The sequence below is a fragment of the Primulina eburnea genome, chromosome 3 (genome assembly GCF_022965805.1).
Source record: "Primulina eburnea isolate SZY01 chromosome 3, ASM2296580v1, whole genome shotgun sequence".
Classification (NCBI taxonomy): Eukaryota; Viridiplantae; Streptophyta; class Magnoliopsida; order Lamiales; family Gesneriaceae; genus Primulina; species Primulina eburnea.
Window position 1 is genome coordinate 5,314,194 of NC_133103.1, and position 27,729 is coordinate 5,341,922.

A 27,729-nucleotide genomic window follows, 5' to 3' on the forward strand; every position below is an offset into this window, starting at 1 on the left:
CTTTAAAAAGTTAAGTTTAATAGAATACTTTTTAAATCGAAATGATATCTTTGAATATATATCTATGTAAATCTTATTATATGGTTGGTTTACACCTTCTTCGTTTTTTTTTTTGGGTAAATTGTGGTTTACACTTTTATAAAAAGAAAATTGAATTTGTTGTTTTGTTATCGTTTCGTGAGGAGCACATGTGCTGTATTTTGGTGACTACAAGCTTCATTGTGGTGACAGTTGTATTTATAAAAAATGTTGAATCCATTATACGTTGTCATTTTAGACGAGCAATATTTTTAAGTTAATGTTTATAAATAAATAAACTAATTTAGAAAATAAATCCTGCTTTAAAAACTAAGAATTTATAAAGGATGTTTTGGGAAATAATGATGATATTTGTTTCTATATATATATATATATATATATATATATATATATATATATATATATATATAGACTGAAGTCTCATAAATTATTACTATAAAAAAAAAACTGATTATCACTAATTGAACGTGGAAATCAAGAACTTGCGACGACTATTATTACATAAATTAGGGTCATTTGTGAATATATGTTAAATCTTTTATATTATATAATATTTATGTGAAAAGTCTAATATTATATTAAAATCGAAAATTTTAAAAATATATTTATGATAAGTTTTATGTTATTTGTGATATAATATATAGATAAATAAATTAATATTTTATTAAATATGATAGCAATTGATAAATTACATTTTATTTTAATAATCTACAAATTTACTATGAAATAAGTTTTGGGTATTATATATAAAGGTGGAGTATAATATTCTCTGTCCGATGTTTGGTAATGATTTCGAGAAGTCGTGTGAATTCTCTTGTGACGCCGTTTTAGTGCTCCGTTTCGTCTGCTTCCTCTCTACTTCCTGCTCCAACCTCTTAATGCACACGCTGCGAAAGTGTAATTCTGACCCCAATTCTGGTTCCGAGACCGAATTTCGAACGGCTCAAACCCTAGAAACCGCAAACAAAAACAGAAAAACAGTGGGAAATTTCCGTTGGTTGGAGGGTACTTTAGGTTTCCTCGTTGTTGATTCATGAATATTGCATTTTGCCCTCACAATGCACCGGTTCCCCAAAATTTTCGCTCATAATTCTGACCGCCTGAAAACTGATAAGAGTTGCAGCTCCAGCTCCTCCAGTCCCAGCCGCCAAGCGGCCAAGCCGAGGCGAAGGTTGGATCGGTGCAACGCCTCGAAAAACATCAGCTACGAGTTCTCTCCTAGTTCATCATCATCTTCGTCGTACTCGGTGGAGGAATCTGTTCGCCCGCGCACGCGTGATTTATTAGGCGATGAGAAAAGCTTTAGAGTTGATGGAAATGATGGTGAGATAGATATTCTTTGCAAAACCTTAGGATTTTCTGGTATAGATGACTTCGCTATACCTTCCGAGGAGTACAAGGCAATGAAAATGAGAACTTCCTATGCTCCTGTTGCATTTAATCAGATATTTGAGGTCAATTATGACAATTACGCTGAACTTTACGGTGTTGTTGGAGTTTCTGGTATTATTGATGTGAGCGATCAACAAGTTGGGGGTAACCAAGTTTGTTTTGGATTTTCAGAAAGTGATAATGGTGTAATGAGCAAGAAATTTGAGGAAAGTCGAGATTTTTGTGATGTGGATGGAAGTAGGGTTCATGTTTTTGATAAGGGTGCCCGTGCATTGTTGGGGGCTAAGTCAAGTGGAAGTGATTTTATTTCGTGTGATAAGTGTGATAATTCAAGTGGTAGGTTTGATAGATTCCGTGGAAATGGTATCAAGGGTGTGCGACCCCCGGTTTTAGCGCCACCATCATCTATGTTGAGAGCTTTCACGATGGATACTGATGCTAGTGTTTCAAGGTTTGAGAGTGGGTTTTCTCCAGAAGAAAATGGGGAAGAAGAAGATGGTCAAAAGAGAGACGAGGAAGTTAGGATGGGAAGGGTGATGGTAATGGAAGACAACTGTGTGCTCTCCGAATCATGTTCGTTCACCACATTTTCAAACGATGATGATACTTCAAGTACCACAACTGAACCGATATCAAGTATTTCACCTGATGGGGCATTAAGACGAACTATTATGGGGTGGCAGAAGGGTGAGCTCTTGGGTAGTGGCTCCTTTGGATCTGTTTATGAGGGAATAGCAGAGTAAGTATTGTGCCACTTCATTTTATATTAATTAATCTGGTATCTATAATTATCACAGGCACAAGACCTGGCTTAAACTAAAGGTGCAAATCGAGACATGTACACTGTCAAAATGAAGTGCAGTGGAGCATAATGTTTTACAATTTAAGACGTTTCTATGATATCTAATATGTACTTTACAGAGCGATTAACAAAATTAAAACAAATATCCATCAATTAATAAGCAAATAAGGACTATTACATTAAATTTCAATTAAAACAACCATTTTAATCTGCCATATGCTTCATGCTTTTAGCTTTAAATGCGCATCAAGACATGTTTTACTGCCAAGATTGGTCCCTTTTTTACAGCCAAGATTGGTCCTTGCGCGAGGGCTGCATCTCTACATGTCTCTATGCGAAAATGCTCTCTCTGCCTTGAGCCTAGGCACAAACATTTTGGGCATGTGATTTGCTCTAATCTGTTCATATTATAGTACAAATTTTGCAAATTGGAGCGCTCTAGAGAATTGCAAATTTATTTAATAAGTTTGCTATGATTTTGTTAATTATTATCGCTTGCTTTGCTGCAGTGATGGATTCTTTTTTGCTGTGAAGGAAGTATCTTTGCTTGATCAAGGAGATGAGGGAAAGCAACGAATTATCCAACTTGAACAGGTTCCGTAACCCTAAATGCTTTTTCTGAACATCATTATTTTCTAATTTGATGTAATGACTGGTTTGTATGAATTTGTATTTGTTTCTGTAGTCATCTTTAATATTATTTTTTCTCATGTATTTTTAGGAAATTGCTCTTCTAAGTCAGTTTGAGCATGAGAATATAGTTCGGTACTATGGTACAAAGAGGGTAATGCCTTCTTGCTTTTTTGTTTCTCTTCATTGATATGTTTATCTTCCTCTTTGTAATTAGGTTTTATAATGCTTTTGCTTTAATCACAAACTCTTATTCCATCTTCTCGTATTTCATTAACTTGTTAGCCAATATTTTATTCACTGTGAGCCGGTTCGGATTCAGAAATTGGGATGAGAGGGTAAAGCAAGAGGATGGCAATGTTGAAAAAATTCCAGAGAGATTTCTTTAAATAAATCTTTGAAGAATCTCATTTATTATATGTTGGTTTTTTTTTTCAAGAAATAATTATTAAATTTATCTGAGAATTTTTACTGAATTCTTCTTGCAAGTGCTGAAAAGCATCCTTTGTCTATGTAGGATGAATCGAACCTCTATATTTTTCTTGAGCTTGTTAACCAAGGTTCTCTTTTGAGCCTCTACCAGAAGTATAACCTCCGGGATACCCAGGTCTCCACTTACACCAGGCAAATTTTACATGGTTTGAATTACCTACATGAAAGAAATGTGGTACACAGGTAATCAAACATGACTACTCTTATGCTTTCTAGTATCAGAAGTTGATTTTTTTAACCAAAAGAAAAAAAATCGTATTTTATGTTTGGGAAATCTTTTGTTGCATTGACTCATGTATTCTCTAGTTCATCCTTCAATATTCTTGGTAGATGACGAAGTAAAAAAAATTGCTGTTTCACATGACAGGATATTTGATTTGAAAAATCTTTTTTACTATACCAAATTTTTTGGAGTATCCTCGAGTGAGTTGTATTCAAATAGGTGAAGCTTCAGTATTTTTCCTACTTTAATGTGCAATTTTACTTATAATAATGGGAATGTTTCCTACTTTCTGTGGCATATTGCAGAGATATTAAATGTTCAAATATATTGGTGGACACAAATGGTCTGGTTAAACTTGCAGATTTTGGGCTTGCGAAGGTTGACCGACTATTTCCTTTTGTTTACTTATTATTTTCTTGCGGTCTCCCTTTTCAACTTAAATGCCTTCTTGGTATTTAAAATTTCTATTCTCTTATGTCAAATATTTTTATTCATTTTGCAGGCCACCAAGTTGAATGACTTGAAATCTTGCAAGGGAACTGCATTCTGGATGGCTCCTGAGGTTTGCCCCAGATGTCCTTGTTACTTAAGAAAAACTTTACTGGTTTTTACTTAATTTGTTAATCTAAATTGCAAAATGGCAAAATTTTTCTTATTAATACCATGAAAACTGGTTTTTATTTCCCCTGAATGAATTGACATGAAGAAAGTTAGTTCACTGGTACACTGTTTAGAGGAATGATGATATTATCAATGCCATATAAAGAATGATACTGATTGAATTTAGAGGTATTGAACACGTGATAACTTAATCTGAGTTGAGATAATGGGATTTAGTCTTGCATGTTTTGGAATTTGTCTTTAGAAGAGGTTTTGAAATCTGAAAAGAGATGAGTGTCTAATACACAGAGGAGTTATCGAAGGGTATAGCAATTAATATTTTTTCGTTCGTTTTGGAGGCTGTTTGTGGTACGTGTTTTTTTTCCTTATACCAGTTTTGTGCTGCCACATTTTATTGAATAGCCTTTTGTGCTGCTACAGGTTGTTAGGAGCCTAGGTTATGGTCTATCTGCTGATATATGGAGTCTTGGATGTACTGTCTTGGAGATGCTAACTGGGCGCTTTCCGTACTCTCACTTGGAATGGGTAAGTAAAGCACTTGACATCCACCCACACAATTACCAGACGTGGTAAATTAGTGAAAGTTGTGGATCTTTTTCATGAAAGAATAATTTCCTGCATGCTCATCAAATTGTGTGACCATTCGTGGTTTACGTGGGCTATTAATGCACTATAAATTGAAGTTTAATAAATTATAATTGATGATTCTTTGTGAGCTCGTCACTCTCAACTATGAAGTACAGCAGGATTTTGTTTTGAGAGGAGATGATTTTTAGACTCTTCATCTACTCTTATTTGTTTTGTCATCAGCCGTAAAAGCACATTATTTTTTTCCGGGATACTTATCATATGAACGGCTTGCATTTTCATATCCGTGGCATAAATATTCATGCACAGCGAGTCATTTGATAGATATCGTTAGGCATATGATTAAGTCTACAATAAACATTTTGTTTTTTTTCGAATCCAAGTGGATGGTGTTTCTTTTTAATTACTAATTAACGTCAGGTTGCAAGGTGGATCTTGGCCCACTGTTATTCCACATGAATTTCTTTAGTGTTAACATTGTGCTTCTTGATTCAACAGATGTCGGCATTATTTCGAATAGGAAAGGGTGAGAGACCGCCTATTCCTAACTCCCTCTCCAGAGATGCTCGGGATTTTATACTTAAATGTCTGCAAGTAGACCCAAGTTCACGGCCAACAGCCGGTCAGCTCTTGGATCACCCATTTGTGAAACAACTGCTGCCACCATATTCAGGCTCAGTATCTCCTCACGCTTTCAGTCGTCAAATATAAGCCATTTTAGGCTTCTAACGTAACAGAAACTATTGTTCTTGGCCCAACTCCATGCCTTATCCATTCATCAAAGCCTTGCACACATCTAGCCACTTCAGTTATTCACCTTGATTTCCATATAATTTGGTCAGCATACGAAAACTACACTTATAATCGTCTATCCTTACTTTTGACTAGCACAACCTTCTACCCCCTTCCCATCTATAACCAAAGCGAAAGAAAGAGCGAAGGAGTAACAGAGAAACCAAATCTAGTATAGATGAAGTATTACTTTCCAGACAAAACGAAAGAGCGTGTACATTTTGCACTCTACTCGAATCGGATTCTGCATATTTGTCACCGTGTCACAGTTCTTTTTCCCTTTTTCGGTGCCGGCCGCCAGACATCCATTTTCGTATCTGACCATATTTTTGGCCGCAGCACCCTCGGATATCATTTGTTTAGTTATGGCCCATGCAATTTTCTGAGAGAGTGATTTTTGTTTTTATGGTATTGTTGTACAGTGCATTTCTCCCCGTATGAAGTTTGGTAAATTAGCAATATAAATTGGGCCTGTACAGATGGAATCTATTTTTGTAAATACTTCGTAACAATTGAGTGTTAGAATATCGAGTAAGATGTTTTATTTGTCACTATTAATAAACTTTAACTTCGACTCTTTTTGTAAATTGATGTTTTTTTGTCAATTTTATTTGTCTCGACTACATGTATTAAGGAAGGCCCATCATATAATTTTTGTTGATATTTTTTTTTATTTATTGTGAAGTCATTTAGCTAAAATGTTGTCCATATCACACGCTCAGGTTTCTCCTCGTATATGTTCAATAAAATTAAATCACACAACAAGTAAAATGTAAAATAATTATTTATGTATAACATATATACCGTAAATATTATATAAAACAAATTATAATATTCAGTAAAAAAATTATTATAGTTTTGTCAGTTTATTATTTTAATTTTGTCTTGTATTTTAAATGTGCCACATGTAAAATCTATCCACGTAGCTCCCCGTACCATGAAGCTCTTCCTTGTGAATATTATTCGGTTTATTCCTTCTATTTCAAAAAAAGAAAGAAAGAATATTATTCCTTTTCCGATGACCATCCAATAATAATGTCTGGCTTGATAGATTATTATTAGGATATGCTAATAATATAATACTCTGTCGGACACAACCATTTTAACTTTATGGACAGCATCAAAATCAAAACATAAAAAACATGTAAATGTAAATAAAAATTATTTATATATAAAATACACTTTACATATTGCATTTAAATCAGAAAGAGAAAAACTAAGAAAATGACAATAATTCTTGAAAAAATCATAAGTTAAAACTAAATGGTAAAACTATAGCCCATATTATTGATAGGCTTGCAATGCTGATATTGTAATAACCCAGTACTAATTATTGAAAAAATTTAATTAAGCATGATTAAAGTATTATTTTTTTGAGTAATCAGAGTATTTTAACATCAGTAAGTTCGGAACCATTGAAAGAGTTTGAACCCACTGAATGCCAGTTCGGAGCTTCAGGTTCCATCATCCAAAGATATTCTTATTTGATGCATGTTTATTTGTCAATATTATATTTTTTTTATCACGATTTATATGTTATATCACGAGATCATATCGAGCTCATTATCATTTGAGATAAACCTTGATTAATGAAAATAGGATTGCTCAGCTTTTTATGGACTGGATACAGAGAACCACCCATTAATTTGACGAGACATCGTGCTAAGTTGACGAAAAACAGGAATATTTAAATTATATCTTTATCAGGCTTGTATTATGGATTAATGATTGGATACGATTTATGCATATTTAAACTTCAGTTATCCTTACATTTGTTAATGGTGGCGTTTTGAATAAGGACGCTACTATAATGTGGTTCAATATTGCAAAAACTTGTATGAGACGGTTTCACGGGTCGTATTTGTGAGACAAATATCTTATTTGGGTCATTCATGAAAAAATATTATTTTTTATGCTAAGATTATTACTTTTTATTGTGAATATGGGTAGGATTGATCCGTCTCACAGATTAAGATCTATAAGACGCTCTCACATGAAACTCACCCCTTCAATATTGTGGAGCTAATGCTTAATCCTATGATAATTAAGTTCATCACAATCTTTTGAGTTGATAGTCCATTTCGATTAATATTTCTCCTTCTTTTGAGCTATGACCACAAGCATGACATGAAAATGTCATGACTATGAACATATGCCAAAATTTTCTTATATTTATTAGAGATTTTAAAATTTATACTCGTTAGATTTGTCCGTCCTTCCTTCGTATATTTATTGAAATGAATGATGATTTGATGACTTGTACCGTCATCTCAATAGATAAATTGAATTGATAATTTTTTATTATAAAAAATTAGAGGTGTCAATCGGGTGAATTGGATCGGGTTTCGGGTCAATCCGCGAATTTTTTTTATTTATTTTTTCAACAATAACCCGAAGCAACCAGAAAACCTCCAACCCAAACACGAACTCGTATAACCCGACGACTCAACCCGTCTCACCCGAATTTTATTAATTTTTTTTAAACTTTTTTAAAAAATTAATGAAAAAAAGTCAAAAAAAATAATAATATTTTAATGTAAACACGTAATAACAAAATTTTCGATTTAAAAATATATTTATTAAATCAAATAAAAAATTGTTAAAAAATAAAAATATGCAAAATAAATATTAAATGATGAAAATTTATCATATAAATATATAATAAATTTTGTTCAAACATATCATATATAAAAATATAGGTAATATTTTCAAAAAAAAAAGTTCGCGGGTCAACTTATGACCCAACCCGACCCATCCCAAAACCCACCTATGACACTAACCTGAATCCACCCAACCCGAAAAACTCCAACGAGAACCTGATTTTTTTCGTGTTAGGTCGTGTTCACATTTTGACACCTCTATTTAAAAAAAAAACAAAAAAAACCTTCTAATGATGGATTGCGAAAGGTTGTGGGCCGACTCACCCATTAGCCCGTTTTGACATTTCCAGTGTAACCCTGTAATTTCGTGATACTCCATTTTATACCCTATAAGACACGATGATCAAGAATACTGAACGTGCGCCAGTTTATGTTCGCGAGCGAGATGTAATTGCAGTCCGCTCTATTCTCGCAACCCATCGAATGCAAAACAAATACCAAATTTCGAAGGAAAAAGTTCTCTCTATTTTCATCTGTCACGCGCCCGCTTCGTCAATTCTCTCATTTAAAGACTTTCGGGTGAGTCCAGATTTATCTTTGATTTTATGTGATTTCAATTTTATATTGATTCTGAAAGTGTTTGCCGGTACTTTCGTGTATAAAAAGAAAATAAGCGAAGACCCTTTCGGAACGAAGTTGAAACCCTTTTCTCTCATATAAATTTTTGGTTTTTTCGATTTTATTTATGGGTTCGATGCTGCATACGAATGGTTTTTTTATTAGTTGATGCATGATTCTAATACTTTGATTAGTGCTTAGATATTAATTCATGTATTTGTAATTTGCCTACCTTCCGGCGCGACATGGGCTTGGGATTTTTTTCTTTGATTTTGTTGAGGTTATCCACAAAAATTGCATCTTTAAGCATTGTGTGGTGCTGTAATGGCGTTTTAGTTTTTATGCTGGCAGATTTCACAGGAAATAGTGAGCTGAAGCTTTAGGGAAAATTTAGGCGAAAGTGAATGGAATTAAATTAGTCTTTCGTCATATTAGATGGTTGTAGATTTAGGTATAGAGGAGGGAAACAATTACAAGAAGAACTCTGAGTAAAATTGTGGTGTTTTTAGTTTTAAGCTGTACTTTTTGCTTGCATTTCATACTCAGTAAGAATTCGTATTGTTTGTGGTGTAGAAAAGATTGACAGTGAAAATTGTTTTTAAACTGATTATTGTTCTATATTAATTTTTATCTTCTATAATCATGAAGAGTCTCTGGATGGTATTTAATAGAACTTGTGTGAACTAAAAGGAGAGGAGAGAATATGTGGAGAATGTATTATTACCTTATATTAGTATGAAATTATGCTCCTTACTTTTCTTCATGTCGTGTCCTTATGTGCATTCTTTGTTTTAATGTTTCTATCTATGTTGGGATATATCACTTTAGGTAATGTCAAAAGAATTTATGTGAAAAAATATCGTTAGCAATTTCCACCAAGGTCTTTCTGTTGTGCCAGGAATGATATTTTATTCAGTGATGAAGTGAGATTTGTTCCAATAGATTTTCAGTGATTCTTGTGTTTAGAAGCATCTCCTTCCCCTTGTAAATAGTTTGGAGGGACAAATGAAATCCCAAGCGGTTGCTCCAGATTACTTATGTTCTGTTTTGTAGCATCTTATGGACTTAAATATTTATAAAGTTTGGACAAGCATGTTAAATCTTTAACATTTTCAATGTTTATCTTTTAGTTGTCGCCATATCTCTTTTTTTTCATGAGTAGGCAAAATTAAATGTATAGTTGTTTGAACTGCTCAGTCCGTAGAAGAGGAAGAGAACAATATACAAGTCATTAAGCACCATGACCTTTAGGTTGTCTTTGGTGTTTGGGACAAGTGCATAGTTGTTTATCAATATTTTATAATGCTTGGTTCCGAAAATATAGTCTAACTTCTTATCCTGCGGCTGAACACTGATTATTGTTGATTCATGACTAAAAACCCCCAGCTACATGCTGTGATGTATTATCATCATTTCTAAAGTAAAGAACTAAAACGAAGTAAATAAATTTATGCCCTGAAATCCACAGAAGATCTGTAGTCCTAACCTTTCTTCTTCTGATTTTCAGTTATTGATCATCTCATAATTTCTTTAATTGCCTAATATTTCCAGTTAACTTTACTTTCCCAAATCAAGGACACATTCCTCCAACATTTTCCGAAGGTGCAAAAATTTTAAATTTATTTCTTATTAATTTTTTTCTTTTTTTTAAAAAAAATAATTTAATGTTGTGTACGGATTAATGGATTTGAAATGATGATTTTATATTCATTGACTTGTTTGGATGAACAAAATTTGAGATTGTGCTTTAGATTGATGGATCAAATGCATTGACTATTCAAGTGAATTTTAAATCCACTATATATAAGTTTAGCTATTTCAATGAGAATGTTTAGCTGCTTCTCTCGGAGATAGGAGATGGGTTCACCGGTTCCACCGAAAACTCTCATTTGTTGAAGCTTGTGATGGATTTCAAATACTCTCAAGATGAGTGTCATTTGAAATTCAGACTCAAATACTTACCCAAATCAAATCACTTACTCCAAATGGAATAAGTGCAGCCCAATTGTATTTCACACACATAATTTCAATGGCAATTGCCATGAATTTAAAATACACCTAAATAAGTGTCATTTAAATTAATTTCTCAAATCCTTTCTCCAAATCAAATGTTTTCCTCCAAATCAAGTCCATCAATCTGTAACTTAAGGAAATGAGTGGATAAGGAAAGGGAACATGGAAATGAGAGAAACTATAAAAGAGAAGAATGGAGAAAGATGATTACTTCCACAAACAATTTATGATGGGGTTTGCTCGTGGGTTTTGGATTTTTGAAATTTTGGCACAAAATAGAGAGAATAAGAACATAGTTTAGAAAATGTGAAAATGGTGAATAGATGATTAATCTTTTATCCGTAATCTCTATCTCAATTTTTATCTGTTAAACCAAATATATATAATTTATTTTCACTGTTTCTAATCTTATCCTATCATTTCAATAATTTCAGGATATTTATCAATATATAATCCTGTCACTTCAGCCAAGTCTAGCCTTTTAGAAGAAAAAGATTCACGAAGGCAAAATACTATGGTGGTTTTAAGGATAAAAATGTTTGGTTATCTCTTTTATTTTATAAGTAATTGGATGTAAAGTAGAAAACATACTTTATTGCTGACACTTTCTTCATTGAAATAAAGTGATGAAAGTACCATTTTGTAAACTGAGGTTTTTAAAATTGCTATATCACCTAGATTTTATAAGCTTCTTTGAGATGTCCATTTTGCAAAATTAAGTGATTATTGTTCCTCTAATAGTCTAATTGTTTCTATCGTTCTTTATTTTTTCTTGTGAAGCAGGGGTACTCTTCCATTAAGTTATCAATTGTAAATGGCAAAATCCAAGCAGCTCCAGAGGAAATCTGGTCCTCGACAGCATGCAGTTGGCCTGCACAAGTTATCATCTCGGCATGCAAAGGTCTTTGGAGATCCCCACCATAAGAAGAGAGATGTAAAAGCCTCAGAAAAGAAAGAGTGGGAAGATGCAGTTTGTGCGGTTTGTATGGACTTTCCTCACAACGCTGTGCTATTGCTTTGTTCCTCGTATGAGAAGGGTTGTCGTGCTTACATGTGTGCTACTAGCCATCGATATTCGAACTGTCTTGAGCAGTACAGGAAAGCCTACACTAAAGTCTCCTTAACAAAGAGCACAGAATCATCGCTATGGTCGATTGATGGCACAGAATTTTCTGAACGATCGGGTTTGCATAACGGGAAGAAGGAAACATCTGAGCTTTTATGCCCACTTTGCCGTGGGCCAGTGAAAGGTTGGACTGTGGTGGAACCTGCTCGTAGGTATCTTAACAAGAAGAAACGGACCTGCATGCAGGACAAGTGCTCGTTTCTTGGAACCTATAAGGAGCTTAGGAAACATGTTAAGTCAGAGCACCCTCTGGCACGCCCTCGAGATGTAGACCCTTCACGCGCAGAGAAATGGAAGGAACTTGAGAATGAGAGAGATTTAAGCGATGTGTTCAGCACAATCAGATCAACCATTCCTGGGGCAATCGTCATTGGCGATTACGTGATAGAGAGGAGGGGATATCGCAACCTTTCTACGGATTATAGTCAGAATGACTATTTGGAAGATTCTCTCTTTAGCTTCCCGGCATATGGTCGGCGTTGGAATAGTCCTCGGTTATCTCCTAATAATTTTGATGGGGGTTATGACTCTTTGGATGATGTAGATTTTGGTGGGCATCGAGTTCGAGGTTCCTCCCGATTTAGGCGGCCTCGTGCTAGGTTTTTGGTTGGGAGGCAAGCAGAAAGGCATAGAACTGGCAGGTAATGGAGTTCAGTGATTCGACGGTCATGCGCCATGGCTGCATTTGCTATTCTGTATTTTTTTTTTGTTTACACTCGGTAAAGCCTCAAATTCAGGAATTTACGTGTTGGGAAATTGATACTCGACCACTGAACTAATTTTATTTGTCACCATGTCTTTTGGTTAGTACGATAGGTGGTTTCTCGTTTGTACAGTGGTGCTCGAGGCATTCATCCTTCTTTGTTGAGCAAAGATTGTTTAAGATTTTTGATATGCCTGTCATCTGCAGGTCTAGGACCCGAGTCTTTGATGGATCGCTCATCAACGACCGATATGATAATATCCTCGGCACCATTAAAGTACTTCTTTGAATCTGAATTTAGCTCTAAATTGAGGGAATGCTTCATTTCTTTAGTTTTGATTACTCCATGATTCGGATCAACTTTTTTGTTAAATGTTGTATGCTTTGGTAAATGAAGACTTTGGCTAGAAGACAACGATGAGTTGAGCTCTGGTAAACTCATGCTGATTGTTCTGCCGACCCGAAACTTGGCATTTGTGGAACGTACGCTCTCGATATGCCAAGAAACTAGCGCGATTGTAATAATGTTTTAAAAGAAAAAACAATTGAACAAAACATGCCATTATTGCATTTGAAGAATCAGGAGTCATTAGTTCTGAAAGGTACTTGTGTTGTCCGAACAAATTATTTAGAAAAAATCAAAGTGAAAACAATAATCAGCATTCTCCATTTTTGCATTGGCAGGCTGTGGATATCTCCTTCAAGAAACACTTCAATTTCTTCTGCATAAAATAAAACGGACTCTAATTATTGGTACTATACGTTTTCTTTCTTCTCAACGTAAATTCTTGGTAAAGCAATTTTCAAAGAAAAGAGGATCCTCACACAAAAATCAGAATTCCTTGTGCCACTAGCTTTCGTTCTCGACTTTTTCTTCCCCCTCTTTTCTTGTTTGCGTGATCCTTCAACATCTCTATAATCTTCAGTTGCAATTCCCTCGTACTTCCATCTCCCTTTTCTCCAATTAAATCTTGAAAACAGTAATCTTATCTTCTGAATAGCCAGTGGCCATCTCCACCTCTGTTCCAAATGCTCCTCATCATGGTATCTCAACAAGAGAAAGGGGTTTCCAAAATGAAAACTTCTTGAAATTTTGTCTCATTTTACTAAAAATGTAAATCTAATGTTTTAAATAGTGTATCCTAATCTTTGAAAAAAAAATTAGACAAAACTCACAGATATGGATCATCTCATCAAATCCACAAAAAATATAAACAATATGTATGGTTTCCTTTTAAGTTCAGCTTAGCTGCCCATGGATGAGAATGAGGTTGGAAAGATGCGCAATTTCTGAACATTTACAAGTTTCATTTTTACATTTGGATAGTATCTTGCGGAGAGTGACAATATCCTCCTAATAAATTCGAAAATGATACAACCCATGCATATCCCAGTTACAAGCTCATGTATCATAATTACCTTGTTTTTGGTCTTTGCATTTTCTGAGGGCCGCTGAATTTGCTGTGCATTGCCACGCCTCAGCTCCTGAGCATAAGCAATGAGCTGTGCCCGACGATCGTATCCCCGTTGAGTTCTGAAAATGCGAGTTTTAAAACCAGAAAACGAGTTTGGATTGAATTTCTTGATTTGATCATGATGATCAATATTTTGTTGGGAACCTAGCTTGGATGATGTTTCCATGTAGACACTGATGATAACATGTCCCTCGTCTGGCATCATGTTTGGTAGTAATTCTCCATTTCAGAGCAAATAGTCGTTTTTTACTTGAAACAAGTATTCATGGGGGAGAGCATAGACAGTTGAGATCCTAATAACACTATCCCTTCTGCTGAATATTTGGAAGACAATTTCTTGTAAAGAAAAAATCAACTTTAAAAATAGCATGTCTAGCTGATTGCGCATGCATACGGCATACAAATCTCCTGCCAATGACTCATCGGCTTTCGATTTCAATAACTTCGACCGTTGAGGGGGTCTTCCGTGAGACTACAAATGACCAGTTTCATAATATTAGATGATAGATGTATACCAAATGGTTTACTCTAGGATACTTAATCAATAAAAACTCAAGTCATTGAGTATTTTTAACCCCAAAAAATACAGTAGTCTACTCGAATGGCTATTAATTACTACAAAAAAATTTAAAAGAAAGGAAAAATCAGACAAAGCATCATGTCTCTTGTATAGAGATTCTTCATAGTACTAATACGTACATATAAAAAAAAAGTTGCTCGATGGATACAAATAAATAAACCCATGTTTTCATACCATCCAAGGGTTTTTCAAGAAAAATCGTAAACCCTAGGAAGAAAGAGAAAACACATGGGTCAAACTCTTAAGCCTGATCATGATATCATTACCTAAACTCGACAAATCTCTGATTACATCAATTATTCATCACTGTTTCTTCCTCAGAAACCGGGGTGGCATTAAGTTACCAAGAATCACAGGTGGGTGAGGATTTGGATCCGACCCGTTCCTTGGCGGATCCAGTAACACTGGCAGAAACTCCAGTTGGTCACAGGCAAAATTGTAGTGCTGGAACCTCCTAACATATCCCTCCTTGCCCTGAAAAAGAAATAGTCGAATTCAATGGCTGTTCGTGATAAGAATCTATGGGAAAACTGTCATTTTCAATACCTCATATCTGGTATTGTATACCTGGATTTTTGCCCATGTAATTTCGCAGATTTTCTTGGAAGTGAAGGATCCCCTTTCGGTTTGAAAGCTTTCCCACTTGAAATTTTTCAGAATCTCCATGAATTTCACGGCAGCAACAGCAGTTGTGAAGTTGACAAAACCATATCCCAAGTTACCCCACTTCCTATCATTTCATACATCAACCAAAGAAATATTTCAGAACGAATTATTAAAGATAACTTGTAGTGAAGTTTATTTTTGCCGACATTATGTAATTGAATTACCGGAAATCCATTGGCAGATACAGGAAATCATACTCCAGGGAGAAATTAGAGCAGTAATGATCCAGAAAGTTTAACATATAATCTCTCCTAGAAAAGAACACAGAAAACATGCATTACAAACAGTCACGATCAACAGGGACTCACAAGAATTAAATGAACTTTCACATGCTTTGCGCTTCAGGACGTACTTAAATATATCAAATTGTTAGCATCGATGTTTTCCGAAAATAACAGTTGAAGAGGTTAAATGCATGCGCAGAATCAGAGGGTAAAATCCATGCATTCCACTAATATTCGATGAAATTAGATCCGAAATTGGGTTCGTTGATAGACAACGAATGCGTTGTACTTTCAACTAGGAAAATCCGACGAGCACTGAACGCCATAATCTACCAAAAAAACACCCGCAACACCAAAAATCGTACCTCAGCTGGTTGGGAATATTCTTTATCATTACAGTGGTGTTCGGTACTGGTGAATTGCTTCTGGTTATTGGCTCCGATGACTGTAACCACTGAGATCCGACGCTGCGTTCATCGCCGAGTATCTCAGTCTTGAACCTAACCAACTTCCTGGGCCTCCAGTTTAGTTTCGACGGCGATTTCTTCAGGAAACAGAATGGCCTTCCATGCCTTCTGAACCGAGGGTGGAAATTTGTCCTAGCAGCCTCTTTCATCACATCAACTTCGTCCACCTTCTGCTTCCCATCACTCTCCTTATCACCATTAACAAAGGGTATCGTCACCCTCTCACAAAATCCATTCTCAAGAGGACCCGAAGGAGGTAGATAATACAATACACGCTGATCATAGTACGCCGGGTAACAATGAAAATAAGCAGAAAAGGCTGCCATATCAGCAAGATATGCCACCACCGGCTCTGAGACTGCAGATGACTGCAAATGCGGTGTATACATAATGCTACAGATTATTTGAGAGTGTCGGCCAGTAACATTAGGTCTTCGATCATATTGTAAGATTTTGGTGGGCCTCCATTCTCCGGCCTCAGGGTTCAATGGTTTTGAAAGTTCGAAGCTCATCGTGGAAGGTGAAAGATTGCAGTCAGTAATAAAACACGAAGTTAAACCGGTTTCTTATCAAAAATCGGTTCTTTTTTACTTTGTTGCTGCAAATATGGGGAGACTTAAATCTCGCTATGCAGTACTGTAGTTTTCATTTAAAGAAGATGACTTAAGCCATCAACGTGCACAGTGTTTCAGATTTCCAATGATGATGATCGAATTTTATTCAAGTACCGTAAATCCAGTGATAATTTTTATAAAAAAGAAGAAGAACAGAAACCGAAAATTAATTAAATTAGGAAGACGAGAAGCCAAAGAGGCTCACGCTTCTGAACTGAATGGTGGTGTGAAGTATGAATCTGCTGTAATTTCTTACATTACTGCAAAGGATATAACATGTGATTGTGGATCTTGTAATTCAAGAATCAAGATAGAAAATATAATATGATCCCTTTTGATTTTTTGAGAGATCATGATGTAACTAAGTTTTATACATCTTTTTGGAAATGATTTTACTTATTTAAAAATAACTTCAAATTTTAATTATCAATAACGAATTAATGAAATATATGGGTTAAATTTTTTTCGTAGTAAATTGAAAATTTGTCATATTAAATTTTGAATATTATTAAAAATATATATTAAATTATCTCGATGCGTCGGGGATCTAACTACATCATGAACAATAAGCGTGTGTGATCTCTTGATTCGACATAAGTTGATATTTTTCAGTATGAAATAATATTTTTATATTATTATTAATACAAAAAGTGGGATAATTGATTTTAAGCAAAAACAGCATTAAATAGTAATTTGTCATGCTTTAATGTGACGCATATCTTTTCGTACAGTGTCTCTACTTTTATTTAGGCTGTAATTATGATTTATGCCATCGCCATATTTGAATTTTTGTCGATGCCTCTATCATATACTATTATCAGCACATCTCTTGTGTGACGATTTCACGAATCTTTACATGTGAAATGGATCAACCATACCGATATTCATAATAAAAAATAATATTCTTAGCATAAAAAGTAATAATTTTTCATGCATGACTCAAATAAAAAAATTGTCTAATAAAATACGATTTATGAGATCGTTTTACACAAATTTTTATCTCTTACTATTTATATACCACTTATTCATCAAACAATAATAATAACAATAATTATATTGTACATGACATATCTCGAGTTGGACGAGCCATATATACAGGAAAGTGGCTAGACAATACAAGTGCTTCCATATGGTGCTTTATCTATTGAGTTTAAACCAATGAGATTGGGTCGTACAAATATTCGAACGAAGGCCCAAATATCTGAACTGGGCACTGAACCCTTAACTTCAACTTAATTTCTCCCAACCCAATTCAGAACGACTTACTTCTTAATATCAGGACCAATTCGAAACCCACTGGGCTTTTTTATAGCCCGATGAAATGGCAATTTTGCGAATGTTTCATGCCACTTCTCGTGACGAGACAAACACGATAATTGCACATTTTTTGACACCTCGTTTGTTACTTTGGATTCGAGTTCAGGTAATAGCGAAATATCTCAATCCCATGTAAAATTAATTTCACACTGAAATTAATAATAATAATAATGATATATAATAAAATTAATAGTAATAATAATTAGAAAAACATAATGAAAAAGTGATATTATTGCTTTAGAAAATATTAGAAATTTCATTCGCTTTTATTCGAGAGTATACTTGGTTTAGTTGACTTAAAATAAAAGTCTACTATCCATCCAAATCAAAAATTTCCATCATCGTTGAAATACTTTGCCTCAACTTCGAAGACTACTGCGAGAAGAATTTTGATGCAATTAATTTTTTTAAAAATTATATATTTCTCCAAATTTCAGTGGCCGTAATTTCAATACTATAATTCAAAGGACATCGATATCAAAAAAGAAGTCAACATTGAAACAAGAAACAAGTGTGTTCATTTATTCTATATTAAATACAAATTATTGTTCGAAAATTACATCTCTTCTGACTTCGAATTTCTTATCTATGGATCATAATCCTCTCTTCACATATCCAAACACTATTTTTTTGACTTTTGAATTTCATGTACATTTCTCTCTTCCCATGTAAGAACCAGAAGTTCTAATGTAGTGGTCGAATTTCTCATATTTAATCAAAAAAATTTAAATTGTGGACAAGAATTGGACACATCGAAATGTGACAATGTCTCCGTCAAATGTCAAAACCACACCCTCTTCGAACATCAATCGGTGAGACATTTGTACCCCATAAACTTAAATCTCAAGGCAGTTGATTGGGGTATAAATTATTTAAACCTTAGCTCAATCTTCGACAACCTTAATTCACGAAACCAATTATTATGTAATTAATTAAGAATAAACCCACAAAGTAGTATTGTATGGTACATAAAGTTGATTATTCGTACTATGAAAGTTATTTTGTAGGGAAATCGGTGAACAACATAACGAGTGATTTTACTACTGTTTCCAATTTATTGGAAATTGAAATTCGGCTTATTACGAGTACACCAGACAAGCGCCGCACACAATTGTGACATATATATAAAACAAAGATTAAATATGAAAAATAATGGCAAAAGCAACATTATTAGGTTCCATGCATGCACTTGCGTTGTTTGGGGAATTATTACATGATGTAATAATTCAAAAGTTGAGGGCGGCTTTAATTTGTCTGCCTGTGGACAAGTCCAATGTTGGGAATTCTTGCGAGTTCAGCCAACATATTGCCGCTCACCATTTACTTATGTAGGCCTACTCACTCTACTGAAATATATGGCTAATTAATATTTATACACACTCACGTTTTCGAAAAAGGGGAAATTAATTAGACATCGTCGGAGGGATATAATTAGAAGAGACGTGGATGGATTATTTCCCGTATAAAATGAAAGAATACAAATCCGTGAGTTTTAATTGCGAGAAAGCGAATGTGTTTTATGACAATGGCTGGATATGCGTGTACTAAATTAAATGATTCTGGCAGCCCATGCACTGTTGGACCAAACTGAAATTTAACTTTGAGAAAATTTTATCCCATAATATAATCGTTCTATACCATCGCCGAAATGATATTAATTATAAGATCGAGCACTTATCTATTATTTTTAACATAAAATATAGTTGATAATAACAATGTCAAGCACTTGAGATTGTCTTACTTTATTATTTTTTTAAAAAAAACAAGAGATAATTTAATTAGGAATTTTTGAAAAACTTGTGTTCTCACCTCGGGATGTTTTATTATTTAATTTATTTAATTACCAATTAAGTAATATTTCACAATATAATTAATTTTTTTCCCACTTCATTAATAATTTTTTTGCCATATTTATTATTATTATATTGTAATTGTAACAATACAATATGGACACATATAAATATATTGTCAGCTGACATGGACGGCTGGTCTCCTGTAAAAATTAATTACACAAAAAAGTTAAAAAGGTACGTCCCAAATTGGTGTAAAATTAGTGGTCCAATTGCATGCAAAGTATTAATTAGGGATTATATAATATAAGATAAGGGAGACTTTTGCATTTATTGTTAAATCAAATCCTCGATCCTTTGGTACTTATGTATTCTTGAATTAGGTTTTGTATTCTTTTTATGCACCCAATATATTTAATAAATATATATATACATGCAATGCCTGTTTTGTAAAACAGCGACCCAATAGCAATAGGGTTCTTTCTTCTTTCGGGAGGGAAAAGTTTGAAACCCCAACTTGTTTTAGTTTGCAGTAGCAATACTGATGTGGGTGCTCTGCTATGTTTTTATTTATGTTTATATCGGATTAAATATTATTTTTATACGTGATTCGAATCATAAAACAATTATTTTTCTGAAACAGTAAGAATATTTCACGAGACAATGCTAAATTGGTAATCGGGTGATGACAAATCACAATATGTCGGAAACTTGCATATTTTAATCTTGAAAAGAGTCAAAAGACCAGGTTTCTCTAGAAAAACAAAAAATTATGATTGGCCAGAGATACTATATATTTTTATTGAAGAATTCTACGTAGAAATGGGAAAAATTTTAAATTAATATTATTTGTATATCAAAGGTCGTTGAGTTTAAACAAGCAAGAAAGTGAATGGCACGTTATATTAGGATAACATTTAATTTGACCATTAATCATAAATATTATTGTATTTAGTCATAATAGAATTTGATGATTGACTTCACGTTCACTTTTATTTTATTTAATTTTAAAAGATTATTTTTATAAAGCAGTACGTAAATCTTTCGTGAGAATAGTCATTTTTACATTGATAACATCGTTTCTTGATACTTGGTATCGTTTCTTGATACGATTGGTTTAGCGATAAAAGGAAAAAACCAAACAACATAGCCATACAACTTGGTATCTTCTCAACATTTGATGATAAAAACAATATGTGCCAATGTAAATTTAATTTAGTTTAGCTTTCAATTTGGTCCAAGGAAAAGGGCAAGAAAAGGAAAAGTAAGGGGGGATTGCAGAGTGAGACAGACCCATGCTTAGGATATCTCAGCTTATAGACAACAGTAGATTACCCTTTCAAACACAAGTAGGTCAAAAAAGAGCAGACTCTGTGTATGAACCAACTGGGTCCCCAACAATCTTAATATACTTTGACCCCAACAGTAAAAAAAAAAACCAAACCTAATTGCCCATTGCTCCAAAAATATCTTGAAGTTCTTAATCTGACGTGTGGCAGTTGTATCTGAATGATTAAAAAAAGAGAGAAAAGCTCGACTTTTTTTTTGCTCAAGAATTTTGAGTAACTTGAGGGAATCGAATGTAATGTAAGTTAAAAGAAGATGGTTAGTAAAACAACAGCGCATCTTTACCATTTGCCTTTCTCTGCTTTTTATGTGTTTAATGTTAATAGAATTCTTACTCAGCTTAGCTAACCATACCATATGGCCCCCCCTCTCCCTCTATTTCTTTCACTCCTAAATTAAAGCAAAGTAAGCTGTACTCTCTCTCCAGAGTAAATAGAAAGAACGAGAGCGACAAGAATATGTACTTGAGATTAAAGAAACATTTGTTGGGTGTGGTGACTTTCATGTCAACAACTTGGAAAATCTAACCAAAAAATTTTCATAATTTCTTTGCTTTTTTTTTTTGCCCCCCTTGTAAGCTATACATTTCGTTATTCAAATCCCCGATCACATAATCTAAAATCTCTCTTTTTTTTTTCTTGGGCGCTTGCCCATATGACCATATCTTTCAAAAGAACACAAAACTCCAAGAATTTGGTTGCTTCCACTAATGGCTGATCCCACAAAATTAATCCAGCCAGAGGCGAGGCCAGCTCCCATTGATGGACTCCAAGATTCAATGGCGAATCTTAGGACTACCCTTTGATTATATCTAAGGGTGTTGTCACCTTTCTTCGATGAATATTCTTCCAATAAAATCTCGGAATCTTTTGGAATATTGTTTAGGGTCGACCGCCGAAATTGAGGTAGAATCAACCTGAAATGATTTGTACACATGCTCAAGCTTCTTGCTGATATCGTAGTCTTGTAAGATGTCAATTATTCCAAAGTAGAGGACCGCTTCGTAGATTTCACCGCTGTGCGAAGGTGTCAAACTGCTATATCCACCGGGAGAATATTGATTGAAGTCACTCTTACGAGCCACACGCTGTGCTCGTGCTGGCATGTTGGCTCCAAGCCTGATCAATGGTTTCCTGATGAAACAACAAAATGCAACAGCCGTCTCAGAAATTTGTCGTGTTAGTAGATCAAATATAGGAAGGGCTAACAATTTCGTCTGGACTTGCAATGATTCATGATTCTAAAATCAGACTGGCCAAAGATTGAATACAACATGGCTTGAACTACGTACCTGCCAGCTAAAATCCTATCCATGTCTTGTAGCTCGGCTTCAAGAAACCGACAGCCTCGCATGAACTTTTCATTTCGGAAGGAATCGTTCTTACCTGAAGAGAAAATAAAATTTATGTCAGTAAAATCTTCGAAAGCCACCAATGAATTTTTCAGTCACGCAATGTGTCTGTCGATGCATACCAGTGCGCATGAGAAAAGGAGACAACCCCATTTTGTCCCCGGTACTATGGTCCCGAAAATGAAGACCAACTAAGAGGCTATAATCCATTATTCCCTCCGCCTCTAAGAATTGGCAGTCCCGATCAATTTGTCTGCAAATAAGACTATCAAATTTAGGAGAAGTTCAATATGGGGAAAGAGTAATCAAAGATTCTAAGGCAAACAAGGGATGCAAAATATACTAACTTGATAACTTCTTGATACCAATTGGTTTGTAGCCGGAACACAAAGTTGAGGTCAAGGTCTTTGAGAGTTGTGGTCTCATCAATCTCTTCCTGACGCTTATCAGTGGTGCGGCCATGGGATGATCCTTTCAAGTCAAACCTTCTATGAATTCGGTATTCCGAGCAGAACAAATTTCCCATCACAATGAATCGAGTCTGGTTCGCCAATAACATGAATTACTTGTTAGGTAAGAGTCTCGGAAATAATCAGATATTGAGTTGATGAACAAGTACACACCTTGACGCCGCCCACCGGCTTGACACAGTGGACGCCATAAAACTTTGTGACCAACGAATTTTCGTAGCGACAGACGTGCTGATAATAACTCAGAAGCATCTTAACAAGAACCTGAAAGAAAAAACAAACAGAAAACGAAAACCACTGTAAGATTCAACGTTTTTAATCTTTGACAACTCAAGGGATAGGGAAACCAACCTTGACTTCGGATTTTTTCACCGTCTTAATCATAAATCTGTCATCTTGTGTCAGGTAGAAGAAACTTCCACTCTTTCCCGGAGATGAAAGCTCCCTCAGAGCATCATTCCCACAAATGGCTAACATGTAATCCGCAGGATCTACTTGAAATAGCTCCCTTAAATGTCTGAGATAAAAAATACACACACCATTTTAGGATGCGAATCCAGCAGGAAGCATTGTTTAATATTGCAAACGATACTTTAATCAGATAAATTATCATTTCAGTCATGTAGACAATAATAAACATCTATCTCCGCGTATCAAGAATTGCATTCTTGGTAATATTCTACCCACCAAATAGAAGAAGATCCATTACCTAAACACCACAGGACAATAGTCCTTCCACCGAAACTCCGCAGACTGATGAGGAGGAGTGATTTTCGATCCTTCCGGAGGAAAACGAGTCTTAAACTTTTCCTTAGGATCAAAATCGCTCTGTTTAAGCTTGCGCACGATCTGAGCATGTTTTCCCACAGAATACCTGAAGCAAGCAATTCAACACATATTCTTAAAGAATGCTATAAAGAAACAAATCCCCAACTCATTCCAATATTTGCTATAGCTTTCTGTCTACCTTATACCCAACTGGAGATTGAGCATCAGATCGTAATTCTTGTGGCCTTTCGATATAGTCTGCCCTGGCTTCTTCACTTCTCCTCCAAAACAACAGGGATTTCTGCGAAACTGCTTTATTATATCGCTATCCAACGCAAACCCATCTTTATACAACATCGAAGCCTCCATATTATCAATAATATCACATGTTATATCCCCAGCTTCGCCATCGGATTCCCATATGCAGATTCTGGGGAAAACGCGGTCTGCCGTCGCACCAGCATCCACAGAGGAGGACCGCTTCCTCCCAGCACCTCCCCCGACCACATTATTCAGATTCTCCTCCCCAACCACTAGCAGCGGCGCCGACAGCTTGTTACATAAATATCCCCTGAAATCTTCTTCATTCTGCTTATTGGCATTGTGAGAAGGGTAGAAGGTACCGTTCAAAATCTGGGTTTTGTTACTGTTCTTACACGAATCGTCCGACCAGAATCCGATGTAACAACTTCCATCCGGCCAAGTGAAAACCCCATGTCCTTTCGGAATCCCGTTCTCCCAATTCCCATCGTACCTATTCCCATTGTTCCATACTAAAACGCCTCTTCCATGGATCATTCCACTCTTCCACTCCCCAATATACGCATTCCCATTTCTCCAAACGTACCTCCCTTGCCCGTCCTGCAGATTCTTCTTCCACTGCCCTTCGTAATAATCTCCATTACTATAATGTTTCACCCCGTAGCCATGTTTACGATCTCCGGACCACGAACCTTTGTACATATCTCCATCTGACCCGATAAAAGTTCCAGTACCCTCCATCCGACCCGACTTGAATTCACCTTCAAACGTCGCGCCCGAAGGCCAGGAGAACTTCCCGTTTCCACTCGCTTTCCCCTTCTTCCACTCTCCTTCATACATACACCCGTCTTTCCACAAGTATTTCCCCGATCCGTGTGGCGTGTTGTTTGAGAACGTTCCTGTATACAGATCCCCGTTTGGAAGGTGCTTCTCCAGGATTTCAGCTGCTTCGCTGTCGGAAATCGAAGTGGGTGTCACTCTACGGGCGGTGGCTTGAGATTTGCTTCGCGGGATTATGATAACTGATCTCGGTGTATTAGTTGTGGTAGCATTACCAAGTAATCTCTCCTCTCTATTTAAAGTTTCCCCATTCAATTTCTTTCTGTCATTTTCTATTGGCTTTAAGCACAAAAGTGGCTCAGGCATTTTGCTATAAATAAAACGAGAAGTATTGTACGTATATTGGGAATTGAAAAGCCTAAAAATCGTTGGTGTTTTCTCATTTAGATAAGGCCGGAAAATCCAGTTCCGGCAGCATTTCTCCGACGTATTTCCTCCTCCGTCCCACTAATTCGAACAAAAAACGAAGAAAGCAAGAAAAGTGGTTACAGTAAACTTGCGAGGCAAGAATAACCAAGAATCCCAGCATACAAGAGGGTCGAAGGAAGGCTTGTAGAGAGGAAAAACAACAAGTAGATCAATAATCATAAATAAGAAACTGAAAAGTCCGAGGAGAGCGAGAAATGGAATGTGAACGAATGAACAGTGCGTGAAATGCGTGAGAGAGAGAGAGAGAGAGAGAAGCGGCAGAAGAAAAAAGTGTAGGCGAGTAATGAGCCGGCATTGTATTTGGACTGTTTGAGCTTTACATAGGAAAACGTAGATGTGGTACGTACAACCTATGCATACAGCGTACACGTACATGCGCACACGAAATGACGAATATACCCTACGAACGAGCTGCATACAGTTAGTTATCCAACGGAGAATATATCTTCCTCTGTTTCATGGTGAGGTGACGGTGTCGCCTAGGAAGTGAGAAGGGTAGTATCACTCAAATGAAATGCCACCTGTCTTTGGATTTAATTGCAAAAGTGCCATTCTTGTGGATTTGTCTCTTTTGCATTGTGGTCCCTGTGGAGTGTGGAGGTGAACTATCAATGGTCGACGCTTCTTAAATTGCTTTGGTGGAAACGCGCTTTTTTCTTTTAATTTTGGCAGATAAATGCGACGCTAATTAAGGCAGTAGCCTGCAATAATCCTTACTTTTAATTATAATAAAATAATCATCATTATTTGTAGAATCCAAGTTTGACGAATAAACAAAACTCTTCATAATTTAAGCTTCAAATTAAATAAAAGAAAATTATTATAAATCCCTTTTTTATTGTATAATTAAGATGCTTAGATAATTTGCTTTAGATTATATCATATGATTTTTATTTAGATTTTTTATTTTCTTATCTTCTCATTTTAGATCATTAAAAGAGAGTTTCTATATATTTATGGACTTGATGCATCATTGTCCAATCAAGGATTTGGATTGATGATACCAAAATCTGATTTCGGGTTTGGTCTGGAGAGCGAGTTTTGAAAACTTCACAATTGGACAGGTCGGGTCGAACTCCGAAAGTCTGCACATATGAAAAGAGGGTTAGAGGGCGCCGGGAGATTGTCCAGCGTGACCCTTCCGATACTTAAATCAATCCAGAGAGCAAATTTAAGTGCACAATATAATAGTGTTAAGTGAATAATAGAGTGTCGATGAATCAAACTGTATGTCAATACCTGGAATTTATAGGGAGAGGATGACTTTTAATGCCAGGGTAAAACTCCTATCGAGATAAATCCTCGCATGAGATAGGAGATTTGAAACACTAAGACTCTATCTCTATGGCGGCTAGGACTCTACCTTTATTTTTTCTCGATTTACCCGTATCTTGTATTTATTAGGACTCTTATCTATTGATGAGCATATCTTCGCAGCCCTCGACCATATTAGGGTCCGGAATTTCCGATCCCATGGTGGACTCGAATTGTGGGCTTGGACGCATAACCCATTGGTGAGATATAGGTCATTATGAGATGAGCTCAGATCTGTCCAGATGTACTAAATTTAAGTATCAAATACGCTCAAGTAAAATAAGTCTATTAGCGGCAAATTATATAAGTGCCACCTGGAACTATCTTGGCCAACTGAATAAAATATTTTTTTCAAAACTAATATAGTGAGTGCTACGAGACATGGAAACAAAAAAAAAAAAATTCGAAAACTTATCCCAATTCCCAAATGACCCGTTTTTTATTTTAAATTCATTAAATGAAACTAATATTCAATTTTTGTAATGGTTCTTCACGAAAAGTGCATAAAAAAATGTTTAAGCGTAGTGTTAACTGAAAATAATGTCGTAAAAGTGTCGATCAGTTAGATATATTTATTAGGGTCCGACGAATTTGTGTTCAAATACCATTAAATCTCTCTATGAGACTTGGGTAGGCAGTAGATTCGACGGGACAGGAATATCAAATTCATGATTTGACAAATATTTATGAGCAGGATACGCTTTATGATCTATTTATTTGGGACTGTAACGGTTTGGGTCATGCTGAGAAAAAAAGCAAGACATAGCTCGGGTCAGACTAGACCTAAATTGATGGACATCGATAAATATAAGCTTCACGGTGCAACGTATGATGATTTTAATTGTGCTTGATTTTGATTGGGATAGACATAAATATGAATTTTTTTAATTTTAAAAGTAGGATTAAGCTATAGACTTCGATACTGGAGTTAAACCATATTCAAGTAAATGATATAGCATAATATGATTGAACGACTTTTTTTTTTTTTTTTTGCCCTTCTAACATATTGTGATTTTAAAGGAAATCGACCCGAAAACAGGTCGTGAACACCCCATTAATACATCTTGTTGAGCAAGCATGGGCCCACTGGGTCACCCGATTTTGTAGTGGATTGCCCACCCATAATTATAATTTGGACAATCGTGTCTGCAAATTGTCGGTATTAGTCAATTTCTTA

General features: G+C 35.3%; 5 protein-coding genes across 8 annotated transcripts; 2 read left to right on the plus strand and 3 right to left on the minus strand.

Annotated features, from left to right (window-relative positions):
- The first annotated feature begins 810 nt into the window (after positions 1-810).
- Positions 811-5,696, plus strand: LOC140825666 (mitogen-activated protein kinase kinase kinase 1-like). The gene is made up of 8 exons (XM_073187568.1): positions 811-2,170; positions 2,743-2,827; positions 2,955-3,017; positions 3,381-3,538; positions 3,884-3,956; positions 4,081-4,140; positions 4,620-4,724; positions 5,286-5,696. Exons 1-8 carry the CDS (start codon positions 1,098-1,100, stop codon positions 5,496-5,498), a joined length of 1,830 nt encoding a protein of 609 aa, XP_073043669.1. The 5' UTR covers positions 811-1,097; the 3' UTR covers positions 5,499-5,696.
- Positions 5,697-8,575: 2,879 nt separating this feature from the next.
- LOC140825667 (uncharacterized) lies at positions 8,576-13,049 on the plus strand. 4 transcript variants are annotated; one of them, XM_073187570.1, is made up of 3 exons: positions 8,576-10,399; positions 11,245-12,590; positions 12,861-13,049. In XM_073187570.1, exon 2 carries the CDS (start codon positions 11,625-11,627, stop codon positions 12,579-12,581), a length of 957 nt encoding a protein of 318 aa, XP_073043671.1. In that variant the 5' UTR covers positions 8,576-10,399; positions 11,245-11,624; the 3' UTR covers positions 12,582-12,590; positions 12,861-13,049. The 4 variants fall into 4 exon arrangements, with proteins under 4 accessions (XP_073043671.1, XP_073043672.1, XP_073043673.1 ...); XM_073187571.1 differs by lacking the exon at positions 12,861-13,049 and having other exon boundaries at positions 8,576-8,758; positions 10,349-10,399; positions 11,594-12,819; XM_073187572.1 differs by lacking the exon at positions 12,861-13,049 and having other exon boundaries at positions 8,576-8,758; positions 11,591-12,819.
- Positions 13,050-13,184: 135 nt separating this feature from the next.
- Positions 13,185-14,526, minus strand: LOC140825668 (uncharacterized). The gene is made up of 3 exons (XM_073187573.1): positions 14,059-14,526; positions 13,465-13,659; positions 13,185-13,361 (listed from the first exon to the last, which is right to left on the minus strand). Exons 1-3 carry the CDS (start codon positions 14,317-14,319, stop codon positions 13,296-13,298), a joined length of 522 nt encoding a protein of 173 aa, XP_073043674.1. The 5' UTR covers positions 14,320-14,526; the 3' UTR covers positions 13,185-13,295.
- A 270-nt stretch (positions 14,527-14,796) lies between these two features.
- LOC140828078 (uncharacterized) lies at positions 14,797-16,850 on the minus strand. Its single transcript, XM_073191055.1, has 4 exons — positions 15,950-16,850; positions 15,525-15,611; positions 15,262-15,424; positions 14,797-15,168 (listed from the first exon to the last, which is right to left on the minus strand). The coding sequence occupies exons 1-4, from the start codon at positions 16,561-16,563 to the stop codon at positions 14,998-15,000; spliced, it is 1,035 nt and encodes a 344-aa protein (XP_073047156.1). The 5' UTR covers positions 16,564-16,850; the 3' UTR covers positions 14,797-14,997.
- A 4,718-nt stretch (positions 16,851-21,568) lies between these two features.
- LOC140825669 (phosphatidylinositol 4-phosphate 5-kinase 1-like) lies at positions 21,569-25,551 on the minus strand. The gene is made up of 8 exons (XM_073187574.1): positions 23,908-25,551; positions 23,650-23,814; positions 23,292-23,457; positions 23,094-23,204; positions 22,818-23,011; positions 22,593-22,723; positions 22,411-22,504; positions 21,569-22,252 (listed from the first exon to the last, which is right to left on the minus strand). The coding sequence occupies exons 1-8, from the start codon at positions 25,113-25,115 to the stop codon at positions 21,943-21,945; spliced, it is 2,379 nt and encodes a 792-aa protein (XP_073043675.1). The 5' UTR covers positions 25,116-25,551; the 3' UTR covers positions 21,569-21,942.
- Positions 25,552-27,729: the final 2,178 nt, after the last annotated feature.

What these genes read in the sequence shown, in the direction of transcription:
- LOC140825666 (XM_073187568.1), top strand. Translation starts at nt 1,098, where the DNA reads ATGCACCGGTTCCCCAAAATTTTCGCTCATAATTCTGACCGCCTGAAA. An exon ending in GGTACTATGGTACAAAGAGG is followed by an intron (nt 3,018 to 3,380) that starts GTAATGCCTTCT and finishes TTGTCTATGTAG; the next exon opens with GATGAATCGAACCTCTATAT. An exon ending in CAGATTTTGGGCTTGCGAAG is followed by an intron (nt 3,957 to 4,080) that starts GTTGACCGACTA and finishes TTCATTTTGCAG; the next exon opens with GCCACCAAGTTGAATGACTT.
- LOC140825667 (XM_073187570.1), top strand. Translation starts at nt 11,625, where the DNA reads ATGGCAAAATCCAAGCAGCTCCAGAGGAAATCTGGTCCTCGACAGCAT.
- LOC140825668 (XM_073187573.1), bottom strand. Translation starts at nt 14,319, where the DNA reads ATGATGCCAGACGAGGGACATGTTATCATCAGTGTCTACATGGAAACA. An exon ending in ATGCAAAGACCAAAAACAAG is followed by an intron (nt 13,660 to 14,058) that starts GTAATTATGATA and finishes CATTTGGAACAG; the next exon opens with AGGTGGAGATGGCCACTGGC. An exon ending in CAAGGAATTCTGATTTTTGT is followed by an intron (nt 13,362 to 13,464) that starts GTGAGGATCCTC and finishes TATTTTATGCAG; the next exon opens with AAGAAATTGAAGTGTTTCTT.
- LOC140828078 (XM_073191055.1), bottom strand. Translation starts at nt 16,563, where the DNA reads ATGAGCTTCGAACTTTCAAAACCATTGAACCCTGAGGCCGGAGAATGG. An exon ending in AATATTCCCAACCAGCTGAG is followed by an intron (nt 15,612 to 15,949) that starts GTACGATTTTTG and finishes GTTCTTTTCTAG; the next exon opens with GAGAGATTATATGTTAAACT. An exon ending in TATCTGCCAATGGATTTCCG is followed by an intron (nt 15,425 to 15,524) that starts GTAATTCAATTA and finishes ATGAAATGATAG; the next exon opens with GAAGTGGGGTAACTTGGGAT.
- LOC140825669 (XM_073187574.1), bottom strand. Translation starts at nt 25,115, where the DNA reads ATGCCTGAGCCACTTTTGTGCTTAAAGCCAATAGAAAATGACAGAAAG. An exon ending in AATCTCCAGTTGGGTATAAG is followed by an intron (nt 23,815 to 23,907) that starts GTAGACAGAAAG and finishes TGCTTGCTTCAG; the next exon opens with GTATTCTGTGGGAAAACATG. An exon ending in TGAAAAAATCCGAAGTCAAG is followed by an intron (nt 23,205 to 23,291) that starts GTTGGTTTCCCT and finishes TTTTTCTTTCAG; the next exon opens with GTTCTTGTTAAGATGCTTCT.